Raw genomic sequence first — 13,770 nt, forward strand, 5'->3', positions numbered from 1 at the left:
TTGTGTTCCATTGATGTATATGTCTATCTTTGTGCCAATACTTTATAATAAATTCAAGGTGTCATTGTCATCTTTGTCTGGATCACAAATAGCCTACACCCCTGCCCAACAGATTACGATGCTTCCAATACACTCTCAAAACCACAGCCAACATAATTTTTCTTCAAATCCATCAGTTCCTATTGTCCATGAAATAAAATCAAAATTCTATAATCTGGTCTTTCAATTCTAGCTCGTTTTATCTTTTGACTTTTTACCACTCGCACACCCAAATTCAATGCTACAAATACACTGGTCTCTCTCTCACCCCAGGGTTTTGCACTTGCTGTGTGTACCTTCATCTTCACTCTCCCATTGCCTGGCAAATACTCATCACTTCCCCTGTAATTCTTTCCTGGACTCCCTTTGATGGTTCCTGCCTTGATGCTCACTCAGCATTCTGTGATCACCCCTTCACCCAAGGGTCACACTATTTCCATTACCAATTTGTCTTCCTTGCCAGACCTTTTAAGCTCCTTGGGACCCAGCAGGCACTCTGCACTTGAGTGCATATAAACAAGACTAGTTCTAGTTCTTGTTCTTCAGAAGTCCCCAAGAGTGTGGCATGCAGAGCAGTAAACTACATCAGATCATGACACTCCCCACCCCACCTCCAGTGCTTTCTAGGTTTCTGCTGGTTCTTTATCATGGTGCCTTGTTTTCCTAGAATGGGATAACCATTATGTACTGGTCACTGTATTGAAATAAATCACTTGTAGAGATAATGTGAGGCCTAGAAGAGAATAGCTTCCTTCAGTTAGGACTTTGCTTCTGGTCACCTCCTGAGGACAGTGCCAGCCAGGGATCTCACCTTAATCCAACTCCAAAGTTTGACGCCCCCCAAACCAATCTAGGGTGCAAGTCTGAATTAAGGCTATTTATCTGGGATATGGCTCTGTGGAACTCTAGCTTCCTATCAGTTTTGATGGGTGAGATTTTGGCAGAGGCTCACTCATTTTGGGGCACAGCCCGGGAAATCTTCCCTGTGATACTGCCCACACAGTGGCTATTTCATAATTTCCTCTCTGTTGACAAATGTCCTGGGGACCAAAGGAACTTTGACTGCTAGGCTCATCCCTGTCAAGGAGAAACTGAAAGCCCGATTTCAGTGTTACCCTGACTCCCAGGCTCTACATCATGCAGCCCTGGTTTCTGCTCCCCTACTGGCTCTCTGAACCAGCAACATCCTTCTCCAGGGATGACCTTCACACAACACCTGCCCTAGGGCTTTTGTATTTGACCTTTGAACTTGCTGAACACTAATGTACAGTTTATAATTTTTGAGTCATCAGTTTCTGCAAACTAATTTCTGTGATGAGAAACTGTTATTTACCCGCATCCCATAGGGCTCATTGCTTTTTTATTTTTTTAGATTTTATTTATTTTTAGAGAGAGGGGAAGGAAGGGGGAGAAAGGGAGAGAAACATCACTGTGTGGTTGCCTCTCGCGTGCGCCCAATTGGGGACCTGGCCTGCAACCGAGGCACGTGGCCTGACATGAGGCACTCAATCCACTGAGCCACACCAGCCAGGGCAGAGTTCATCACTTTTTGTTATTTCTCATCTCCCTATTACACAGGCACTTCAAAGACATATGCTTTCGCTTGTCTGCCACCCTTGTTCACATAGGAGAGGTACTAAGTATAAAGATGTTCCCTGCCTTACAATGGGGTTACCTCCCAATAAAACCCAAGTTGAAAATCTCCTAAGTCAAAATTGCACTTAAAACAAGTAAGATAGGCTAGCCTACCTTAAACGTGCACCTCTGCTAGCCTACAGTTGGGCAAAATCACCTCACTGATGCTTCCCAGCATCATGAGAGAATATCATACTGCATAGTGCCAGCCTGAGAATAAATCAAAAGTCAAAGTTGGTAGAAATAGTCTAAGTTGGGGATTGGCTGTTCTTGTTTAATGTCCATTTTTAACCTTTATGATCCCAGGGCTCCTCAGATGTAATTAAAGCAATTAAGTTCTTAATTTATGAATATATTAAATACGAGCAATTTATCTCAGAGATAAGAACATGAGAAACACCCTCTTTAATAAAAGAAAGGAAAACCAATGAATTTACTTAAGAGTTATGATTTAGTTAAGGGTAATTTTCTAACTCTCTGGGACAGGAATGGTAGGGTATGGTCCTATAACATTTCACACAGATGGTGATTTAGATATGTTTCAAAAATTGCTAGTGCCTGAATAAATTTCTTTGAAAAAGCTAGGATAAAAAAATAAGTGCAATCAATTAAAAAAATATTTTAAAAAGTTTATATGATAGGACTATGTACTATGTACATGCTGGGGACAGAGACAATTCAGACACTGTTCCTATTGTTAAGAGTTCAGGATACAAGACTGGTGGATGATGCAGAGGGAAGGACAAAGATGACCTTGTAACTACATTTTAACTGGACCTTTCAGGTAGAAAAGCAGATGATGAACACTCAAAGAACAGGGAAAAACAGCAGCAAAGTACAGGTACTTGTGTTTTGCTTATATTTAAGGAATAAGGTGTGTTGGACAGCTGAAGAGCAGCCTAGGAACACCAGGACCAACTAGGGAAAAGCCAAGGGGACTGCAGAAGAGGGAGAAATTTCAAAGATGTTTTAAAGACAGGCTCAACAGGAGTTAATCATGTCAGAATTAGTAAATAATGTTAAATCCCCCGTTTGGATCACTAGGTTGGATAGGATGCCATTATGACAGGAAGGGTGTTTTTGGAGTGTGAGTGGAGATCAAACATTTTAATGTTAAGTTAGGACCTTCTGCAGGACATGGCATCCATATCAGGTTCTGGCCTGATGACATGCGTCTACCCACGTTAGGTCTTTGAAGGCCATGTACAAAGAAGATATTTTCTACCTTAGTTTCTTATTTCAACTTTCCTTATTGAATTATTTTCATACTCCACTGAGCTGGAAAGGGCATGCAGACACTCCCACTAATATATTTTGCCTTAAACATTAAAAAGAGATCTCAAAAGCAATTTAAAATATTTAATGACAGGGATTATCAACAGGACAGATATAGAACATCTACAGCCTTGGACCATATTATCCAAACACACAAAACCCTGTGTTATTTGACCCTTCAATTCAGTACTTTTTAAATTTTGTTATGTTATGTTAGTGTGAAAAATACTAAGGTATATAGGAAGGGCTTCAACAGAATCACTTATCCAGAGAAGCTTAAACAAGTGGAGAAAAGTCATGATCTATGACAGATAGAAATTATTTTAAACATCAGAATAAGGGAAGAGTGGCATCAAAGCACAAAGGAAAATTGATCTTGCATTTCTCTAACCACCTACTAATTTAGCTGCTTAGAACTGCAAAACAGCTTGAGATAAGACAATTGTATGGTAGGATGGCTGACCCAGGAGGTGCTACTGGGACAAGTAGATTCCCTGTAAAAAGAAAACTTAAGAGTATCAGCAAAACATATTGAATTTCTTCCTGCTAAGAATAACTAAGATGTGGAGGTGCCCCCTTCTGCTTATTCTCTCTTCTCATAGCTTCAGGAGTCCCTCATTTAAGTTAGTTGACAGGTCTGTTTACTCAGGAAAGCATCCAGAAGTTCTGTACAGTGTGTCCTTATAAATCATACAATGTGAGATTCAACAACTCCTGACTCCTGATAACTCGAAATTAAGTGCCCAGGTCTCTATTTCCATATTTTCTGAAAATGCTCAGTCTTCAACTGGGACTTATTTAATTAAAACACAAAGAAGCATTAAGATACACCAGGCTACACTACTAGATCAAGTGATCTGTGACACAAGCAAGAAGCTTGAGTGTCTATCTTTACTCTTTGCCTTCATTGTGAAAATGAACTTGTTTCCATAATCTTTTAAAGATCAGTCTTTCGTACAGAGAAACTACTACATAAAAAATTTGTACATTATTATCTACAAAGAGGTTTAATATCTATCCAATTTAGTATTCAAGTCTACAGAAAAAAAAATTCAATGACAACTGCTTTATTATTAAAAGTTACGGAATTCCATGAAGCACACAATTAATTTATATTCAACTAACAAAAGTTTGATACAAGTATTTAAAAATATATAATATATAGGTTTTTATCTGTTTTAACACATATTCTATTTAAAAAGCAGTAACTTTACATATTTTACAACTTGGATTTATAAAATATATACATCCACCCTATTCAAACATTTAAGCGCAAGCTCCCATTTTTATTAAAATGTACAATCTATATTTCTGAATATTGAGGAAAATGGTACCAACTAAAAACAACAAATCTGTTTTCACTTACACATGCATTTAATTCTTGGCTACTAAGTAAATAATCTATTCAAATAATTAGTTTGCATTTAAGTGAACAATCTGTGATTACTACAAAGAGACCTGCATTTTCATGGTGCCTGACACAACATATCCAATTTTCTTACCAGTCTTGTTTTAGGCTTTATAACCAGAGAGGCAGGATTATTTCATCTTTCCATGTACCAGGAAATCTAAGTGATGTCACACTGAATAAGCCGAAGCCCAGGATGTTTGAAACCATGCTTCTGCCTTGGATTAAACACTTAGTAGTATTGCAGAAACAAAATTTTCTCAAAAACCTGACAATGATGTAAGTGCCAAGAATCAGAACAAAAACTGTTTTTCCTTTTCCCAGTCAACTACATTCCACTTTTAAAGCTGGAGTTCATTAGGTATGCTAGATATGCCAGCCTATATTCTGGCATTCCTTCCACATATTCAAAATAAATATGATAATTTCTTATCAACAAAAAATGTTTCATAAAAATATATCCTTGTACTCATTCTAAAGATTCATCCCCAAATATAAGTTCCAATATTAACATTTTAGAATTAAAATCATAGTCAGTACCATCGAACCAGAACCTCAACTTGAGGGAGACAGGTCTAGTTGGAAGAACATGTTTAAATTTTATGGGCCTTTCACGATAAGGTAAATGAATGCATTGTTTATGCTCAGAAAGCAAAAGTTTTCTACAAAAAAAATTTTTTTTAAAGAGTTCAACCTCAGAGAGACCTGGAAACTTAAATGAAAATACACTTTTACCAAAACAAGTAATTTAATTCAACTGGCCAGTAATTAGGCTTTAGGAGAGTCGCCATCCAAAAAGTAAACAAAATTCCCTCAATATTAGTATTTAAGAACTAAATTATAGCTAACAGCTCATTTATCAAGGAATTATTCAACAGATTTAGCCATTCTCTGATAAAACTAGTATTACACACTTATCAGAAATTCTGTGTACTTCATTTGTAGGAAGAAATCTTTATTTTAAAAAATTCTGGTGAGAGGTAGAAATTGTAATAATCTTTCTTCTCTGGATTCCCCCAACCTCAAGAAAAGGAAGGGAAATGTGAAATAAAGGGACAAGGAAAGGGGAAAGGAAGAGAGAGAGTGAGAAAAACTTAGAAATCAGAAATTGCTGAAGACTGACACACTACACTATCTGTGGGGGGTGGGGGGGGGAAAGAGTACAAAAACAAACAAACAAATATACCTGCCTGCTAAGAGGACTAGGGCCAATTGGTGCAGATTAGAAGTCACCTTCTTCACAGAGCTTAATCATGAAAAGGTATTAGCCAAACACAGACTACTATAGCAGTTGATCTGGATGATAATGAACCCTCAGAAGAGAAACACATCATTAAGCCTCAGTTTCTTATAAAAACCAACTTATTTGCACAATTATTAATCTAAAGCATTCAGCTAAAATATGTACAAAAAAAAAAACTAAGTACAAGTGAGATCGAGAAATATAAGCAGCAGTAACCATAAAGCCTTAGAGCTAGTGACACTGAATTCTTTTATTTAAAAAGTTAACACATAGTACCTCCTCTTCTCTTCTAAATTTTTAGGAAGAAGCTTTAACAAGTTTTAAGTATCTCAATTCTCAAAAACAATAGGCTTTTTAAAAAATAAGACTTGATTACCAGAAACAAGTAATATGTGGTTACATACTATTTTTATATCACTACTCATTTCCATTATTTGTCAATTCATCTTTGATGCAATCTGGGAACAATCAAGCAGTTACTAGATACCTGTTCTAGAATCTGAAAAAATTATCCACCGCAGGAATCTAATTATATATATATATATATATATATATATATATATATATATATATATATCTCATATTATTTAAAATTTCAGAAAGGAATAAGTAATAAACTATTCTAGTTACTTTATACGAAATATTTGTATGCCTAGTTAGTAAGGATTAAGATCTTTGTCCAGGTGAACTGTATAGAAAAGCAATTTTTAGCATTTTTCCCCTGCTGGGGATTAAAAAAAAAGCTTTATTTCCCTGCTAACTAAAAGGAAGAATTTACACATTACAAATAAAGTCCTTTAGAGATGAATATTAAATTTCTTAAAGAGGACATCCATAAAATTTAGTTTTAAAATTTTGTTAAAAAAAAATTTCTCTTTAGAACATATGGTATTAATACCTACTTGACACAATAGATTTTTTGGAAAGGGCACCAAGGTCCTGATCTAAGCAAGCAAAATAAGAAACTGAATGTATCACTGTCTTAACAGAATTTGGCAAACCAGAAGAATGGCCTTTAAATAAATAAATAAATAAGTAAAAAAAAACAAACAAGAAAGCACACATTGTCTGAATATGAAAGTATAACTCTGCAGGCTACGCAGCAGACAGTGCCCACAGAGGGATGCAGGGAAGAGGGAAGTAGCATGTTGCTATGTACATTTTTCTTGGCATCCTGGTTGTCCTTCAACAACGTATCACAGAGAAATATTCATTTTATTATTACAAAGCTATTAATTGCCCTCTCCAGAGCAATGACTCAGGTACACATTTTATGTCTTTCATTATATTGTATATTCACAATTAACTTGTTAAATCTAAGTGCAAAGGACTTTTCAGTGATTCTTAAGTTCAAGGGAGAAATAAATAAGTTGTTACCTGATTGCAAATTATGAATAGTTGGTGTTCCTATATTTTAGGATATTTCATCTTAATTTCTTCTCTTTAAACTATAAAATGTACTGAAATTTGGTTTTCCTTTACTTTCTCCTCTGCTTCATATGATCTCTTAATCTATATTACAGCACTGTTAATCTTTGATCTGGTATATTGATTCCTTTGGTGAATAAATGTCACAGGTCATTTTTTAACAAAAGAATTTTAGTACGAGGACCAGCAGAATGAAGAGAAATCCCCCCTCAACCACCTCCCAAAATGATCAAGTCCATCAGTAGTTTAGAGCAGTTATGTAAAATATGAAAAATACATAATTTACAGCTGTAATTTTCATAGTAAAAAGCAGTTAAAAACTAAGTAAGAGTAGTTCAAAGAATTCCAGGAAACATTTTCTGTCTTGGTTAAACAGGCCAACAAATAAGACTGATAAGAGACTACTGTGAGAATTTATGTATGCCTAGTCAAGATAGAACAAAAATGTTTTTAATTTTAAAAAGTGGTAATTGCTAATTAGCAGTATAAACAGTGTCCACAATTTGGTGGCTGGCTATAGTTTTATTTTTCAAGTTATTTCTAAAGCAGGCATATTTTTGAAGTCTACCCACCCCTGAGTTCAGCAATTATGTTTTAGAGTGTAAAATTATATGCCCTTAATTAATAACACGTACAAAGCTACAAAACGTCATCTATACATAGATTAAAAACAAATTTTAAAACATTCTTTGCCAATTATTGATTGGATGGTTTTGCTGGGATACGTATGTCAAACCTTTCAGCCAACTGGCTTTTATTTTTAAGCCCAAATCAATTAATAAATTCACTACAAGATATGTCAAAAAGAGTGCAACAATAGTAAAAATAATACTGTAGTAGAAACACATTTTGCATATGTGAAAAGGTAATTTATAAAATGCATTAATTGCTTTTTTAAAAAAGAGAACCTAGTTGTAGTACTGTTAACTTACATGGTACTGAGAATTGGACCTTTCAACAATTTTTTTTCTATAGAAAAATTTTAGCTAACTGTAAACAAAGTCTTTTAAACAGGAAAACAAAACAAATCTCTCCAGGAAAAACTGTATGGTTGTGTGAGACAAATAAGCAGAGCTACCATTCTTTAGTGTACCTTTGCCTAAATTTTAAAATAAAAAATGTCCACACTCTTGTTAAAACATTAAGCCTCTGTCAAAAATGTATTTCTTATTTTAGGGTACAGGATTGAAGGACAGGATGATACTTACAAGTAAAGAAAATTTACAAGAAAAAAATTGACAAATAGTTTTTCAATTAAAATATTGTAACATTCAAACTTGACTTAGAACATAACGAAAGAAACAAAATTGCAAACAAAAATGTTTATGGATTTTCCAAACATAAATAATAAATGAAATAGTGTTTAGGCAGTAGGGCTCATGCTGATGGCTAGCAGGAAGTAACAAAGTGTACTCTACTTGGAAAAACCATTAATGTACAAACAAGCCCAAATTATGGACTGCAGCAGTTTAATCATCACTGCCATTTTACTCCCAGAATAAAGCCTTGATTAAACCATTCATACTCTATATTGCTCATACCTTTACTTCAGAGACTAAGGAACTATATACAACAAATGAATTTATTTTCACCATAGGGATAACATTGTACTTCTCTGCCAATGTTACTTGAAAACCTTCCATGTCAAAACAATTTGACAGCAGATATAAACAATTCAATAAATACGCAACGATCTTTCACTACAGTCCTTTAAAGATGCATGTTAATTCATGCTGTTAACCTTAGGATCACAGTGCATAGAATCCAAATAGAAACAAATTGGGGTGACTTTCAAAGTAATGTTGGATCCCTCACTTTATTTATAATCCCACTAGAACCGTTAAATTCATTTCATAGGCCCTATCATGCATTAATCACTGGGTGGCAGGAGTTAATGAAAACTTTTCCTGTTACGACATCCATTGCCGGCAATGAACGTCCCCAAACCGCCAAGGAAGTCATTGTTATTGCACAATACATGAGGACCTGAAACTTTTCCAAAAGCTTAAAAAAATAAAAATAAAAAATGGAATTATATTTGACATTTCCTGACACCTGCATTAATACTGTATGACTAATAAAAGCATGTCAGTTGCCTGGACTGAACCAGCGATCAACATGCGCCCAGAATGCACACGAGTAAAAATGCAGTAAAAGGAAGTAGTCTTCATTGCCTATAGGTCACTTCCAGTCAAAGGTTAAAGTTCAAAGACTGAATGATCAAAGTGCTCATTTTCTCAGTAGGACTATCTTCTGCTAGGAGGATGATAATAGTGGCATCAACACGTATCATCTTAAAGAAAAGGAGAAAAAATATATAATTAAAAAAGTCAGGCATGTGTTAGTAAAATCTGTTAGTCTAATATAAAAATAATCTCAAGTATCAAGAACAACACGGTTTACATGTCTGACTTGCCTCCCCCAATCCCTGCAAAAAATAAAAAAATTAAAAAATTTCCAATTTGTGTTCAACTATATAGTGACAAATCAAGTCCTAATTTTTCAGGGAAATGGTAGCTCACACAAATCTTAATGATGTATTATTAGTATATTAGTTTTATTCAAAATAGTAAATTAATACATGTTGGCATATTTTCAGATTTATCAGTCTTAAGAGAATTCTTTCACGGGAAACAATTTAAAATGGTAATAAGAGATGAAGTAAACCACTGAGAAACACCGTTATGCTATATTTAACACAGAACAATACAAGTCATGTCATCAGTCTATTGAAGGAAATAACATACAATCTACAAATCAACCAAATTGTTATTTAGAAAATGTTTTTCAGCAAATACAGATAATATGCAAAGAAGGTCATTAAAATAATCCCACAGAATTATTTAGCATGCCTTCTGGTATCCTCAACACATGTATATATGTAATATGTAGTATAATCTTCTGGGTTCATGACTTATTATACAAAAGTTATTTCACAAAGCATATCTTAAGGATTTATTTTAAGGAATGGCTATTCTTCAGAAAGAAGCTAGACTAGTGGCAACTACCCAAGAGTTGTTAAAGTTCTTTAAGAGAAAATTCTTTAAAAATTGGCCAAAATATTTTACAAATCATCTCATGTTAGGATCAATATACTCCTAATAAACATTCATATTCATAGACTCAACGAGAGCTAAAAAAGGTAGCAAACTGATTTCTATGCTGTGCAAACTAGTGGAATATTCCATGATCCTACACCTTAAGGATAATCTAAAGGGTGAAATAGACTAGGTTTTTAAAATAAATCATATTTAAATCATTAGATTCCTTTAAAAATAAATAACAAATCTTTAAGAAAACAAGTGGATAGTTTATAGCCTCTCAGTGTCACACGAAACTATCTGTTTCTTAAATTATGGTAGAAATGGGAAAAAGGGGATTTATTAGTCATAGATGCAGAAGAAACTTAAGAATATGAGTAAGTTCCTTAAAATATCACATCTCCAGTACTATATTTCTTAACACTAGGGTCCTTGAAATCAGTACTAAAACTATTCACATTTAAATCTCTAAGCTAAGAAATGGCACTGAACTCTACCTAATATGCCAAATTACTGAGGATAAACTTTAGTATCATGTAACATGACAATGTACACAGCAGGTGACAGATAAAATTGAACTCAAACATAATGTTACCCAGTGATAAGCTTTTATCTCCAAAGACATATCATCTTTGACAGGTGGTACCATAAATGTATCTTTATCAGGTTGTTCGTTCTGGAAGTTTTCCAGGATAGTAGGTTGTTGCAGAATGTGCTACAAACATCTAAAATGATTGGGACATCCATGTGAAGCTATTCTCCCTACCAATTCTCATGTTGGGTCAGATATTAAAAGAAATTAGTACAATACAACCTGCCTTGAATACCTTATCCTTGGAGAAATAAACTCACTAAATAAGTTCTGAAGATGGACTTCAATTAAACATTACAAATCCATGACGGCTATATGTACTCAAGAATCTCTGAACAAACACGTTAAGTACAGAGACAGATTTGTGCCAAAGCCATGGCCACCTTTTCCTTAGAAAAGAAAGTTGTTGCTAAGAAGCAAAAAACTCATGTTAGCACAGAAGGAACAGTTTCCTCATTGTATGAAAGGATTATTAGATACCAGAACTGGCTTACCAAAAAAAAAAAAAAAAAGTTGCTACTGTAAATCCATCTTGGATCAAGACAAAAACAGGTTTACAAAAGGTACTGAAAGAACTCAATGTTCTTAACTTACTGGCTAAAGTATTCATGGCAAGATGATGGCCTGGAAAAAGTAATCTATTAAACTTTCTGAAAGTGCAGAAGCTCCTATTAAAACTATACCCTCAAACAGAATATACAAATTACCAGTTCCAAAGAGGTGACACCTACCATGGCTAACTTCACTGGGTTCTGGAAGAAGTGAATGAGAGAGAACTATATGAAGAGAAGGTCATTTAGTTTTCCCTAGAGTATAAGAACCATCACATTATATTGGGAACCATCTCCCTGGATATTGCCAGGGACAAAAACAGAAGGAAAGGAACACAGTGTAAGGTCAGTAGATATGAAGTGGGATGCTACCTATAAGAAAGACAAGAATCAATTTTTACAGTTAGATTTGTCTCTCAAAAGTTTAAGGAATTAAAGTTTTGCTTTAATGAACCAACTTAAGAAAGATTTCAGCATAGACAACAGAATTGTTATAAAGGGCAAAAGATGGTTAAACTGAGTATAAAAGTTAGGACTCATGAATTTAGAAAATGGTTTTGTAACCCTGAAAGGAAGTACAAACAAAAAGGTTCACACCTAACGTAGATAAGGTGAAAAGGAGTTAATACTAGTCTGAGATAATTTTATGTTCTTATCCCCTTATAATCCCACAGGGAATATTTCAGCTGAATGAAACCAAAATGTAGTCTATAATTTAGCAGAAGATATTCTTCTACTCTTCCCCAAATTACAAACTCATCAGTTCATAAATATAACATCTAAATACATGACAATTTATTTCCTACAAACCTAGTTTTCTGGAGCCAATACTCATGAGCAGTCTTAAACTATTATTGTTCAATTCTCTATCACTTTAAGAAAATGCTTCAGGAACCACAGATCTGTACTCCCATCTATGGAAAGCAATAATTTATTAAATTAAGTTGTAAATGTTTAATATTGGTTGGTCCAAGAAAACAGGTGGATATTATTAATGGATTCTAGTTGGCTGCTATCTCGTTGAAATAGTTTTATAATCTCATAAAAAGATTATTTTTATCTTTTTCAAGAACAATTATGTCTGCTTTATAAGACAGAACTTTGAGGCTCACTCATTCACTTGTACACTGAACTAGATACAGATTTGTTTTCTAAGGAAGATTCTAGCTGTGAAACCACAGGTAAATCCCACAACCCCCTCAGTATGCTGAGATAAACTGTCGATTCAAATACCTATTTTGGTTAGTTCCCTTTATTTTTTTGACCCTATTCTCTCAACTCAACTGTTTTTTCAAAGTATATGGACCCCTGCTTTAATTGGCAACAGAATATTTGCACCCCAATGCAATTATGACCTTAAGTCAACTTCAAGTAAACAATCAAGTATATATATTCACATATTAATTTTAATGACTTTTACAATACACAACTAGGCCATCTGGTATAGTCTATTGCTTCTGGGCTATAAACTGGTCTAGATGTTACTGTATTGAATACTGTAGGAAATTATAACATAAGGATAAGTATCTAAACATAGAAAAGGTACAGTAAAAATATGGTATTAAAAATGAGGTTATAATCTTATATTAACTGAAACATTGTTACGTGGCACAAGATTGTCTAAGATATAATGTATACAAAGACAATTAACAGTAGGGTAGCAGTGACTGGCTTTTCAATGTATATTAATAATGTGGAAGATCACAAATTTAAGCTAAGAGAGGGCTTTTTTCCTTCTTCTAAGAACCCAATACTGGTAGTATCTGGCAGCTCAATTCTGATGTGTCAGCTAAGACTTCTTTTTCCAAAACCAAGAGATAAACTAAATTTCAGATTCACTGTTTTTCATTAGTAGTGCCTCCATCCTGCATCCAAGAATCCCCTCTGAAATATACATGTCACCAATCTAAACCCAAAACCTCTCCTGCCTTGTTGATTATACTTGACTCACTTTGACCCACAGATGTTGGTTAGCACCACATAGCAGGACTATGGAGCTCAATACCGTAGGCCTGCAATTCTCCATGGTATCTAGAAACTGAAATATTAAGTGTTTTAGGAAGTTTATCCAATTCCAAGCAAGTCTTTGTTCAGTCTCTGATCTTTTTGTTTAGTTTTGCAGGTCATACCTTGTAGGTCTTTCAGAAGTAGATGACGGTAAGAAACAAAAAGATGATATTTCTTGGTAACTTGGTGTTATAAAGAGAATATGATCAATAAAGAACTTTTAGAACAAAAGCAGCTAAGCAGAAAAACAGGTAATATCTACAAAACTCTAAAACCTGATGTGTTCTGCTTTGTGAGTATGATTACCTTTTTGATAAGATTTTCCAAATTCAATTACAATGACAAAGTGGGCTATTTTTCACATTGCCTATAACAATTATTCTGAAATGTATAAAGAAGACAATATATGCTACATAGTTGAAACACTTTAGCTTTTTAAAGATGAAGAAAAAGTTCAAAGATTTTCTGCATGTACCCACCCACATTTAGAGCAGAGCAGTTGCTCTATCATCTTCATGTGTATACTAATATTGCTATTGCTCTTCCTTGAC

The 13,770-nt window shown here is 34.3% G+C and overlaps 1 protein-coding gene across 6 annotated transcripts in view; it reads right to left on the reverse strand.

Moving 5' to 3' along the window:
* Positions 1 to 13,770, reverse strand: part of UBE2W (ubiquitin conjugating enzyme E2 W) — a 68,527-nt gene that overhangs the window by 14,515 nt on the left and 40,242 nt on the right. The window contains exon 6 of one of the 6 annotated variants that reach the window (XM_090283738.1): positions 8,336 to 9,321. The exons of the other annotated variants lie outside the window; for them this stretch is intronic. Coding sequence (XP_090139864.1) covers positions 9,308 to 9,321 — 14 coding nt within the window. The 3' untranslated portion in view covers positions 8,336 to 9,307. Of the gene's footprint in view, positions 1 to 8,335; positions 9,322 to 13,770 lie in introns of those variants that run through there. 6 annotated transcript variants of the gene reach the window in all.

This window comes from Furipterus horrens, unplaced genomic scaffold (genome assembly GCF_987537825.1).
Source record: "Furipterus horrens unplaced genomic scaffold, mFurHor1.1.pri manual_scaffold_7, whole genome shotgun sequence".
NCBI lineage: Eukaryota > Metazoa > Chordata > Mammalia > Chiroptera > Furipteridae > Furipterus > Furipterus horrens.